Source organism: Thermobia domestica, chromosome 6 (assembly GCF_964235325.1).
Source record: "Thermobia domestica chromosome 6, izTheDome1.hap1.1, whole genome shotgun sequence".
NCBI lineage: Eukaryota > Metazoa > Arthropoda > Insecta > Zygentoma > Lepismatidae > Thermobia > Thermobia domestica.
Window position 1 is genome coordinate 78,026,639 of NC_137459.1, and position 14,039 is coordinate 78,040,677.

Here is a 14,039-nt window from a genome sequence, read left to right on the forward strand (position 1 = left end):
GGATAGTACGTTCTTTGGTGTATTCTCAGGTTTAAATGTAAAAGCAAAGATGACTATCCGCAATTTCAATTAAATAACAAATTATATAATAAGTATCTGAATAGCATGTTATCCAAATTAATAATTTGTACCCAAAATTAATTGTCCATTTTAGTCTGCATGCCAAAAGTAATAAAGAAAAGAATACATACCAAGAGTCCACTTTCAACATCTATATTTCCTATTCGAATTGGTTACTGGTAGGTTAAACAGGTATTCAGAACAGATTTTTAATTTCGCTTTTAACAAAACTTTCTTAGAAGTTTCATTCCACAAATTCAATGCACTATTCACTTTTAGATTATTTCGCATCACCAAATAATGAAGAATATAAAGAAATAACATGCTTATCAAATGATAATTGACTACAAAAAGAAAAGTAGTCCTAACTTTTCTTACCTATGCATTATAACTGAAGAGGAGAGGTTTGCTGTACAACCACGAAAGCTCGTAGATGGCAGCACCTTCCACAGAACAGTCAGAAGGCAAGGTAGCCAGCTCGTAAACACCTTGGACAGTTACCTATCGAAGAGGCTTACTTCTGCTGAGACTATACTTTTTTTTTCTTTCTTTCTTCTGAGAACAAATAAATTTAGTCACAAAACAGCGTCTCACATGTTTACGTACACAAAAACTTAGGTTTGGGTACCTCTTCGTATGTTTACAGAAGTACTAAGACACATCTCTCAATGGATCAGAGCCGAATTTTAAGTTTAGGATTTTTATGGTGCTCGAGCATAATCGAATAATTAGCGCGTGTTATCTTGGATTTGATTCGTGGCGCGGGATACAAAACTTTCACTGTTCGGTATCTTGAGGAATTGGAGAGCTGCTTGAATTAAGAAATAGCCAACTCTCAGTCTACAAAGCCGGAAATAATGGGTATAGAAGCGGACGTGCTGACACAACTAAAAGCCACCTAGCAGGCTGTAGCCATTCCTTGGCTGTAACACTAGATAGTTTACATGATAGATACCGGAGACAGTTTAGTGTTGGATCCCAGAGCAGTTTTCTTTCCATTCGATTCCAGCAAATAACGAAAGTAGAAAATTGCGATTTTGTCGAAAATAGTAATGAGAATTTTGTTCATAACCGGATATTAAGGTAATAATCCAGTATTTCATAATACACTTTTTTTTTTTTCTTGGGAAGGGGGGAGATGATCTCAAAATGTAATTTATTAATGAAGGGGTTCTGAGTCAAGTCCGACTTGAGCGAGAAAATTATAGTAGACGCATATCATTTAATTCCATATATATAGATATTAAATAATTTAAGTTGAGCTTAATGACAAAACGATAATGTACTTGGGACTGGATATACCAGCTTTTTTAGTAGATGTCATTGAATATCAGCAATAAAATGCTTAAATTGCACAGTACTTTGGATTAAGACCAACACGGCTTTCTTCCTGCTTCCTACTCGAGTGGCAAGACTAAAGACATAACGGACTAAAACCTTAAGATAAATGAAGATAAATGCCATGAAGATAAATGCAATGTTCTTAGAATAAGAATAGAAATTCACCTCTAATTGAGTTTTACATATATATCTTTACTTATTTTCAGGTCGTAAATGAAGAGGAAGTGCTTAAGATACCGGAGAAAGCATTTTTTGAGGATACATGCATAGTCACAGCAGAATGGTTTTGGAAATGTGTAGAGAATGAAATGCTTGCACCTGAAGAAAATCATGTGCCACAAGGTGTTGACAACTTTAGAATTATAGATGATTGGTACACAGAAATGACTCCAAGAAGTGTAGAGAAACCTGTAAACATCGAAAAACCTGAAGATGTAAGTTTTGTCTACATAAAATCTTTGCAAATTTTAAAACTGAAAAGTAATATATATATATATATATATATATATATATATATATATATATATATATATATATATATATTAAAGTTTGTGTTTTTCAGCCGTATCTGATGAAGTTAGTGTATTTAATTACGTAGCCAGTGTACAGTGCCACTTCTCAATTGGTAAAATTTCCAGTGTAAAATGGCGTCATATTTGGGAAACACTTTCTCACTCCAAAATATTTTCTCATAAAACACAATTGAAATGGTTATATAGTGATGTATTTGTTGAGAAAATGATACAAGCAGACTAAATATGGTACATTGTTTAACCTCACTGTATTTATCATCTTTCTATCGATTTTTATATCATAATGATGATATATATCGCACTGGTCGATGTAACTCATCCAATTTTAAACTAACTTGGCAGGATGGTAGACATGAACGAGCTTAGTTCCAAATAGATACTTTATGGCCCGAAAACATTTTGTTCCGGAGTTCTTGACCATCAAAATTCGGGTTTGTACTTAGTGAAGGATTTTATTTAATGTATACTATCGATAAAACTCATCCGATTTTGACCAAACTTGACATGGTGGTAGAGCCTGATGAACTTAACAGTCATACGAAATATTGTGTGCAGATCTTAGTTCTGCATTACTTCAGTCTGGTGACCTTCATTTTCTGAAGAATCTGCAAATGCAAATCTGTAAACTGTGTAGTTGCCAACACAGCTCTTTAAGAAGATTTTCTTGTCAACTCTGGTATCTCGATGGTGAATTGGTTGCCTTTACTTTCTTTGATGAAAAAGTAGGAACAGATACAAGAGACAAAATGATCCAAGGTCTTTAAAACAAAGGCAAGGAGGACTTTCGAAAGCTAGTGAGAGTCAGTCAGGATAATATTTGGACAAAGATTTGGGCTATTTTGTCTCAGCCCACACAATAAGATTTTTCGATACTTTTGGTCCTGCGTATGCAATTCTTATAATTGCATACGCAACTGTAGCCTTCTGATAGAAGCTATACTACCACCAAGAACCTCGTTAGATCCATCAAATGTATTAACGAAGCTGCAGGACGCAAAGTTGTCCTGATCGAGGAATTCAGTCGAGTGCACACTGAGGATAAGCAACAAAAGACATTTCTCTCGCAAGTTGTCAAAGATCACCGAGTGATATCCAGACTTTAAAACAGAACACTGGAAATTGACAAACAGCATTCATTGTACAGATATATCAGTATTGTAATGTTTTTTGTTTACGATATTTTTCATTCATTATGTCTTTGACAAGAAAATTTCCTGCTGTATATATTGAATGCTATGTGCTGTATTACAGGTTATTGCATTTGCTTAAAATAGGCAGTTTAATTTATCAAACTTCAGTAGCGACTTATAAATTTTATCAAAATGTAACCGAATTTTCAGAAAATAACTTTTTCGAATATCGGAACAAATTAGGGTTATATTCCAACGAAAACTTAAATTTTTCTTGTATGAATAAGGATCACCCTAATGTAATATATACTATATATATATATATATATATATATATATATATATATGATATTCTGTATTCTAGAAGGCAGTAACTAATCGGCCTCGGAAGTTCGATTTCTCGACTATACCAATATCCAGAGCTGATCAGCGAAGAAGGTATGGAATAGCGGAGCTATTCGAAGAAAATTCGTTGTTCTCAAAGGAACGTTTAGAGCAAACAGATCGTGTGTGTACGATACCAACGAAAAATGGTGAGTTTGTTTGTGTGCCTTTTAGGATTAAATTTCTTAATGATCTGCAAAAATTAAATCTATTTATTATTGAATTAAGTTCTTGATTTGAGTCTCCCAATAATATTTGCTTTAAAAAAAAATCTGTAATAAGTATCCCAACAAAAGCACCAAATTATTTTTTCAATAAAAAACCTAATTTATGTTAAAAAAAAATGCTGATAGTTTACTGTAATATAAAGTATATTCAAAATGTAGAACAGAATATGAGAAATGACCCCAAGACTCTGCTTGTACTCGTGCTCTTTTCTCGAAATTTTCGATTTAATTTTCGCAGAATTCATGTCGACATGTCAGTGACGCATCGAATCTTCATCTTCAGCTCAAAAATTCTTGTTGGTTTGTTGACGGAAGACGCGAGACTTCACAAACTCGCAAAGAATGAAGTAGCATGATGTTCGGTCCGCGTCACGTAGTTGGCAAATTCTGATCCCCCACAAATAATGAACTTCTGCTGCCAAATTAACGTGCTCCATATTTTTAATAATTTTTCGCCCACAGTGATAACATGTAGTTTGTTCGTGTGTTGATCTATGACTATTGATCACAGTGGTTTTGCATATACAACAGGAAAAAGAAAAATTGCACGCAGCTAAGATGTACTTCTTGAGAAAACCTTTGTTAAGCAAATAAGCGACAAATCACACAGACGTATAATTTATTTATCATGCCCATTAGGAAAATTGACAGGGGGGAAAAAGCTAATCGATTAAAAAGCTTAAAATTCTATCAGCGATTTTTCCTTTAAGTGCATTAAACATTGTAATATGCAATTATCTATCTATAGGGTAAACACTATCTATTTGAACGTACATTATTTTTTGATGAATTAAATTTTCTGGCTTTACATTAAATTGTGAATATCAGTAGTAAATGTCCAACCTATACAAAATTATAAATTTTCAATGACCTGTCACATTCCTACAATACTAATTTCTATCTTTTTGCATGGATATTGTGAATGAGTAGTAGGGCATTCATCGCTGATTCATAAGTATAGATGTTCAGAAGTACATATGCTGTGGTAGAAAAAAAAAAAAAAAAAACTTTAATTTGTATTTGTCGTCGTATTCTTTAGTTTACATTAATGTTTACAGTAGAATGTTAATGTTTAATTTTCAGTACTACCATAAACTACAATGAGGAGTTTGCTTCTTGTGAGAGTATGTGGGTTTGCAATGTTTTTAGGTAGTAGTAACTAATGTAACTAAATAGTATCATGTTTCTTTTTTTCTAGATTCCTCGACGCGACAATACGCCATGAGTTCGCGATACCAAGTTTTTTCGGAATTGGTTCAAACTGAAATTAATTATGTTGAAATTCTCCAGACAATAGTTAACGTAAGTATCGGTGATCAATAGTATCCCAGACGTCTTAATTATGATTAGGATAAAGAACATTTCTCTCGTATACCGAGCTCCCTCGTGACTATATGGTTAGCGTACGCGCCTTTGGCGTGTAAGACTCGAGTTCGATTCCCGGCGGGAACTTAAGTTGTTCGGATCCCACGCTAAACTGTACGTCCATGTCTCATACAGCCTCACTACTGAAAGGGAGGCTAAAATCAAATCAATCAATCAAAGATTCTTCATAATTCACGTTGTTTATATAGTTGGATCAGAGAAATCCCGAAATGGATATGGAAAACTAACACCTACTAGAAAATAGAAAGTTACCACACGACACACTTAACAAGCTTACCGTGAACCTTTCGCTAAATACTTTATCAGATGTGAAGGAAAAAAGTGGGAATTGTCTTTGAAGCGTTCAAGTGAGACCTTTCAATAGCCCATCACTAAACGTTTGCACTACCTTTAAAGATGGCTACTGCTGCAATTGAGTTCTGCCTTTTCCATTTGCATTCAAATACTTCACTTTAACTGAAAGCATGCCTGTATTATTAATGTACACCTGTTTAATTCTGGATCTGACTTCTAAGGGTCTAACCCCTACTATCTCTTCCTCCCTGGTGCAGAAGGAGGACGTTAAACAAATTAATACAATTCAATCTTACATTCCTCCGTCTCTGCTTGCAGTTAGGGCTGTGCGATATCGAAATTTCGATATCGACATTCGATATTTTTCTGATATCGATATCGAATAGATATATCGATATCGACAATATCGATATCGATATCGACAATATCGGATATCGAATATCGATATCGACAATATCGATATCGGATATCGAATATCGATATCGACAATATCGATATCGGATATCGACAATATCGAATATCGATATCGACAATATCGAATATCGACAATATCGAATATCGATATCGACAACATCCAATATTGATATCGAGAACATCAAATATGGATATTCAACATATTGATTGGTCTTGAATATTCATGTTGATATATACAATCTGGTCTCAAAACGTTTCAATGGGGGATATCTCAGAATACTTGTTAGTCACAGAAAACAGACTTGTGTCCCTTCTAATCCACCAGTCTTTCCTCAGAAAAAAGTTAATAAAAATAGTCATTTAATTTCTTTCTCAGCCATCATATTGGTCATCATTGCGGAAGTAATGAGAGTGAAACAGGGTGACATAGAATATGCGTGTTTTATTTGTGTGTAGGTGTTTATTTCATGTATGTGCGATTGTGAATGTGCACGTGTGGCGGTATGCGTTTCAGAGAGAGAGAGAAGTTCTTTCTATAGTATAACACGTGCGTGCGTTGTATTTTAAGCTCACGCACAAACAATACTTGATCCAGATATGGACGATAGGGTCCATGGTGGCTCAGTGGTAGAGCGTTCACCTCTGGTGCATGAGGTCCCCGGTTGAAACCTTGCTCTTGCCAAGTGAACTTTGTGGTGGAGAAACACCGTTGTGTGGGTTTCCTCGGGATTCTCCCGTTTCCTCTCACTTTCTTCATTTCATCATTTTCATTCATTTCTCATTATCACTGTCTCCTTTAGCCTAACCGGCATAATCATTGAACGTAAAACTCAAAAATTTCATTTCATTTCAGATATGGACGAATGACGTACCCGATCAACAAAAGCAAAATCGGGGAATCCCCGTTTCTCTTTTGTGCTAATCATTTGATGCCTCACTGCAACAGGAAATCGATGCATATCTTTCAGTGCCATCTACAGACAGTGGTGCTATTCAGCCGGTTCGCACCGGTTCGCCAGAACCGGTTGTTAATATATTTCAAGTTTGTTAAACCGTTTGTTATACCCAGGCATAACAGTAAATTTTATCCAGTTATACCCAAGAACGACCAAGTTTCAGTTTGTTTAGCTTTGTTCTTAGAAATTCTTACAGCTACAGGGTTAGATATATAATCTCTCAGAATAAGGTATAAGCTATTTTTTCTTAATTTCAAATGGGCTGGTTAGATATCAAGAATGAAAACTGGGATCACATGAGTGCAGTGGTGAGGGTTATTTACATTTGAAACGCATACATACCATTATCAATAATTGTTGATCCATTGCTGGGTTAAGGTGTTTCCAATACTTCTTGACAAACATCTATTTTGGATAATTCGTTTCCAAGATATTCGCAGTGCTACCTAATTTCGTCACAACACCTTATATTAGGTTGCTGTGTAGCTCTCTACTTGTCACTTGTGGTATCCAGTAAAAAATTTGCCTTTGTCTATCTTGCATGATTTGCTTCCTAAGAGAGAGGGAGAGAGACAGGGGCGTAAATAAGGGCCTCGCAGACCCCGCATTGCGGGGGGCCCAGGCCATCACGAGGCCTCCAAATTGCGATGTAGGACATAGAAAAGGGGCCCCATTCCACGTTGTCTGCGGGATGGCCCCCCAAGCCCTTAGTTACGCCACTGAAGAGAGATATCTTTCTATGTATCCATCTACTATGTCTCTCTCTCATATATATATATATATATATATATATATATATATATATATATATATATAAATAGATAGATAGATAGATAGATATAACCAGTCACCAAAAATTAGAATAGCACCACTGCCTACAGATATGGAAGAAAACCTCCTTCACTGGAGGAAATCTCATGACAGTGAATTTCCAAAATTAGCTCTTCTGGCTCGTAAGTATTTGTGTAGGTACCAGTGTTCTATCGGAAAGTGGATGTAATAGTTGTGGATGCAATATCGTAACTGATGCTCATACTTCACGTACAGTTAGTGCAGAACATGCGAAACAACTGATTTTCTTTCCATGAACAAAAGAGCTCGTTCCTAAATAGCAGTGTCATGAACTTCAATGCATCATACATTTCTAGTTGAAAACTATGCTAATAGGCATATTTCTAAACAAGACAGTTACTGTTCATTTTTCTCTGTATGTGTGATGTGTCTGTTTGTGTTCTTCTAAGTTAATCCGTTAGCTTTACAAATTTAACACTTGGACTTATTATTTTGTAGTATTCTATTTTAATATCCAATTAAAAAAGAACGCGATCAATCGAGATCTCTTTCATGTTATTATTAAACTGATAATCTTTTTGTATTAAAGAGCTTTACGCAAAGACGTGACATCTCCCATATGAAGAGGTTTCTTGTTATTGGTTTTGTGCAAACTGATATCTAAAAGTGTTCATGTCTTTATTAAATTTAGGCTAAAGCTTACGTCCTATATCATTATTCAGTTCTGCTTGTGAAATTAATTTAGAGAGGTTCTAAGTCATTCCTAATAACAGTGCACCTAATAATGCATATTCTAATACTTAAGCAAATCCAAAGAAATAGGGAAGTGTTAATACTACCTAAACAGAATATGTAGGTCTGTGTAGTGAAATGACAGAATGGAGGGATTTGTTTGTTTTAGTGGGCTGAATTACGTGGCTCAACTTTCATCTAGTAACCACATACAAATAAACGGAAAATTACTACTTTGCACAAAAAACTAGCAAATTCTTGTTTTCCTGTCTGTTTAGATTTAAGCAAATTTTAGCACAGGCATTTGATTTTTCACTCGCAATGGCAATACAGCACAAACATTAATTGTAGTGAGGATATCAAGTTGACTCGGTTAAGGAATTCAGCCATGTTAATGATGAGAAATATTTTGGAAGGCATAGCTCCCCCGGTCTGCACTAGTTTTGGCTTTATGTTCGAAAGGAACATCATTTCTGCCCAATACAATTTTTACACAAAGTTTGGTTTGATTCGGTGAAGAAGTGTAGCCGATAATATAAGTTAAATACACAATATTTATGTGGATTAAGTAGACGTAGAAACATCTCTACCCCACCGCCGCCGATTTGGACTATCTTCAAAAGGAACCAAATTTTTAACCCATAATTTGGCTTCATTCTGTTAAGAAATGAAGTCAAAAGAGAAAACTAAATATTAACATGGAATGTTGGGAAGCATAGTCCCCAAGCCCTACATTAATTTGACTCATGAAACGGGGCGTTTTTCTGCCTCATACGAGTATCGTGCAGTTTGGTTTCGTTCGGTTAAGAAATGCAAATGCAGCTACTATCGCGAGCCAAAAAGCGTTATATATGTATATAAGGCAAAACCTGCCGTAATTTTTTCGAGGAAGTGTGAAACACCAATATCGGATATCGATATTGACGATATCGGATATCGATATCGAATATCGACAATATCGGATATCGATATCGAATATCGACGATATCGGATATCGATATCGAAAATATCGGATATCGATATTGAATATCGACGATATCGATATATCGACGTCGATATTTTTGCGATATCGATGATCGATATAAGATGATATCGATATCGACGATATCGATATATCGACATATCGCGCAGCCCTACTTGCAGTTCGATCCGCTCAAAGCTAATCTAACCCAAAAAGTAAAACAAATTCTTCTGCCAACCCTATCCTTCACTCCTACAACACAATCAACCTCAATGAGTTTCCAACTCTCTTTTCATGTCCTTTTGCCCTGGTGAAGAGAAAGTATTATGATGTAGCTTAACCTTCTTGTTCTGCACAATCATTCAAAATAACACGACTTGAATATAGTTGTTCACGGGCAATCAACCAGGTGAATTCTCCATCGTCCGACGATTCGAGAACTGATAACATTCTTCTTGAAACGTTGGACGACGTAGAATTCACCTGGCTGATTGCCCGAGAACAACTATTTCCATCACGACGCCAGGAAAGCTTCAGTTCTTATTTCAATACGACTTCCTTTTCTTTGCCCAAAAACAATGCTGACAACATTACTGGTCCATCCAAACAAACAAACGCGCTCTCTTCAAGATATATGATTATATTCTTACTGAATGCTACACTCTTATACTACAATATTATAGAAAGGACACACTTCCTTCTTAATCCCTACTTCAACATATTGTGTGCACATCTCCCATAACAACTTACACATGATTGAGTGTATTCCTGATTATTTCATTTCTTATTCGATCTTTCCTAGTCTCTGCATTGCTTAGATTCTACTCTACGTTATTTTCTTCATTATCCTTGTTTCCTCATCTTAGGTTATTATGAGTACGAAGTATATTTTGTGCAGCATTTTAGATCTAGGTATATTCATATCACTTATCAGATATTTACGATTTTGTAAAATTTTCCTCTTTGCTGTAGTCTCCTACTTTTTCATTCGGTCATCTGTCATCACTTCTGATCCAAGATTTTGAGTCTCTCTATCTTCAGTGGTTTCCTTGTGATTTAGTTTGTTTGCCTTGTTGGTGTGTCTCTTGTGCAAAGTGCCTCCACCGACATCTCTAGGATCTAAAGCGTTCAGCAATGGTGCAATCCATCATGTAAAGAGATGAAAACGATGCAAGCTTACATGCTTGTGATGGGAAGCACCCAAGAGGGGTGCGAGATAACAATGAGAAATTTGTTTAAAATGAAACATCTAATTCTGATGACATTGAATAGTAGCAATAAGGGCGTTAAAGGAATAGATAGTAAAGCAAAGGGATAGCAACTAATTTTCAATTTTGAAGCCTAAATCGATGTAGTTCCAATCTCTTCCCTCTTACTTATACGTGAAGTTAGGCGCTGTCCTCAAAGTTCCAGTGACTTGCAGGTTGGGGCGTCTTGTTTATATTCATTATGAAGACTTGACCGACAATCGACCATGGCATCGAATGCCGGACCGAAGGCAGGGTGTCCCTCATAGTGGTCGAGATTCAAAAGACAAAGATCGTACTCTCTCAATTGCTTTTGACCCGACTGTCCCTCTGACGTCATGATGAGATGATTGTGACACCATAAGATTTCATGAGCGTGGTCAATTACCCAAAAAGTGACATTGACAAAGTCCGTTTCCACATATCATCTATTCGACAGAAAGCAGCTAGACTTCCTCCTGAGCTTGCTATAGTTGGCAGGTAAACGTACCAAAAGGAGACTCATCAAAGTCAAAGTACTTACATTTATGTCCATTAGTTCTTGTAACATCGCGTGGTGAGCAAACGAACGAAGCGGAAAATGTCTTGTAGTAGCATGATTATGAGGGGCCAATACGGTCAAGCCAATTGATCTAACAAAGCAACCTAAGAACGTTGCGTGTGAGACTGTCAAGGGGTAAAGGTTCTAAAAGTCGCTACCACTGTTCATTACAAATTTCTTATAAGTGCAAAGACTTCTTCATTAATAATAAAGCAATAGATGATTAATCTTTCAATGTAAAATCAGCTAGCGACGTAGAACAGAAAATCGATGTTAACAACCATTAGGCAGTGAACTCTTAAGGCTCCTTGGCTTCCCATTGATATCTAACTGAATTTCCACATGAATAAAGATGTCCTGGCGGGTCCTTAGTTCATATCCCCTAACACTTGAAATGATCAAAAGTTTACTTCATGTACGGAAGCCGTATTCTATATGTTTCAAGCATCCAGTTGTCTTTGTAATTTATTATTTATAACATTTTCTTATGGCTGTTAGTCTATTTATCATTTTTATAACCTTAATTATGCCTGAATGTGCCTACTTTAAGTAATAAATTTTAAATTTAGAATCTAAAATTTTACAGCCAAGCAATTTGTCGTATAACCAAGGTTGTTTTCCTTTGCGACTAATGCTAACCGATACCTTGTAATGAAGATATTGTATCACCATTCCATTTCATAGAAACGGAAAAACACTCACATCCAATGATCTTTTTTAACTGTTTTTTGTCATATTGTTACCCTGATATTACTCGTATTATATAAACAGAAATGAGTCAATTGTTTTCTTATCAAATTATTATTATTATTATTATTATTATTATTATTATTATTATTATTATTATTATTATTATTATTATTATTATTATTACTTGTATTTTTATCTATAGTTCTTAGTATTTTATTGTTTGATTTAACAGATAAAAGAAGATATTGTACAGCGATCTAGTAAAAATGGGAAACCCCTTCTTGATAGTAGGGCATTGAAAGTCATCTTTGGGAAACTTATTCCGATTTATGAAGTTCACAGAGCAATGATGGAAGAACTGAAAGATACTAAAGAGAACTGGAGTGAAGAAGCACCCATTGGGAATATTCTTGTTAAATACGTAAGTATAGTTTTCTTTGTTTCTCAGGATACATTGTCTTATGTGCTTGTAGAGAAATATATATATATATATATATATATATATATATATATATATATATATATATATACTAGCATATATTACCCGCTTCGCTTTGTTGAAATAAATAATTTAAATGTGCATCTTTGGCTCATGTATTTTATTGCGATTATGTTTTTTATTTATTGCAGCAAGCATGTTTACACAGTGTTTGTTAATGTTTGGGAACGTTATGATGTAGTAACAATTTTTGTCTTTGTTGCAAGTTAAGTGCGATTCGTGTTCTAATATTGCAGAAATAACTATTTTTTTCCATAAGTCAATTAGCGTCACTGTTCATCTCTGCGACCGCAAGGACTATAGATTCAACACTAATATCGGTAATTTTTGACCATATATATATATATATATATATATATATATAATATATTCTCTTCCTCCAAGTTGCGGGTTTGAATTTGTATTTAAACGGGATCGCAAGTATCACTGTTCATCTAAGCGAGTCTGAAAACTATAAATTCGACACTGATAGTGGCCATTTTCGATCATTTATATGTATATCTTTCTCCCCCTCCCCAAGTGGCGGGGCTGATTTTGGATTTAAACCGGATCGGAAATGTCACTGTTCATCAGAGTGATTCCGAAAACTATGGATTAGACACTAATATTGGTCATTTTCGATTATTATTATATATAGCTTCCCCTCCTCCGTGGTGCGGCACACGGCATCAGAATTGTCACTGTTAATCTCAGCTAATCCTAAAACTATGGATTCGACACTAATAATAGTCATTTTCGATCATTTTTAAATATTCATCCCCCTCCCAACTAGCAGGGCTGAACTTGGATTGAAACAGCATCAGAAGTGTCATTGTTCCTCTCATCGACCCCCGAAAACCTATGGACTCGACACTAATATCGATCATTTTTGGTCATTTTTAAATTACTCTCCCCCTTTCCTATGTTGCATCGTCAAAGTTAATAGCATAAAGTAATCCCTACCCCTAAACTCATGTATGTTGAAAATTTCATTGAGATCGGTCGGGTGGTTCAAGAGTGATGAAGTCACAAAGACAGTCATTTTTATTTTTATCTCCCCCTCCCCCACATTGGCTTGTCAAAGTGAAAAGATAAAAAAAAAAAAAAAACAGTCAAGGCACGACTCTCATATGTGTTGAAAATTTGGTCGAGATTGGTTGGGTGGTTCAAAAGTTATTAGGTTTTATTAGTTTTTATTTATACGCCCCCCTCCCCTAGGATCTACCGCTAAAGTGAAATTAAAATATATATATATATATTTCCAGATCCGAACCTCATGTATCTTGAAAATTTGATTGAGATCAGTCGGATAGTTTAAGAGTTATTAAGTTACAAAAATAGTCACTTTCAGTCTTATATAAATTGATTTTTATATATCTCCCCTCCTTCTTCTCCCCTACGTCGCTCCGTCAAATTTAAATCATAAAAACGATCCCAGGCTTGAACCTCATCTATGTTGTAAATTTGATCGAGATCGGTCGAGTCACAAACATAGTGATTATCAATTTATATATATATATATATATATATATATATATATATATATATATATATATATAATATAGTATTATACCTGTCGCGTACGATAATATAAGCAGCAGACATTTTTGAATGCGAGTTCACTTAGACTTAAGGAGCCTGTACCCGTAGACACATGCATGAAGAAACTTCTTCCCAACATGCATGAAAACTGATAAAACCACAGGCAAGTTGATCGTGTATGGCCTTGTTCATACATGTTGAAAGTTTTAAAAATCTTCTGGAAACATGCAAGTTGGTGGTTTCATATTTAGGTCCGTCAATCACGACAGCGTAAGAAATCACGTGACTCTTTCCTTCGATTCATTCTTCTACTAAGTTGGACAGCAAGTCG

General features: G+C 35.2%; 1 protein-coding gene across 2 annotated transcripts in view; it reads left to right on the top strand.

Moving 5' to 3' along the window:
- Positions 1-14,039, top strand: part of LOC145688066 (protein ECT2-like) — a gene marked incomplete in the record, with an annotated part of 89,449 nt that overhangs the window by 48,121 nt on the left and 27,289 nt on the right. For both annotated transcript variants that reach the window (XM_081761773.1, XM_081761774.1), the window contains 4 exon segments: positions 1,608-1,835; positions 3,429-3,597; positions 4,874-4,977; positions 11,921-12,109. In XM_081761773.1, the coding sequence (XP_081617899.1) occupies positions 1,608-1,835; positions 3,429-3,597; positions 4,874-4,977; positions 11,921-12,109 (690 nt within the window).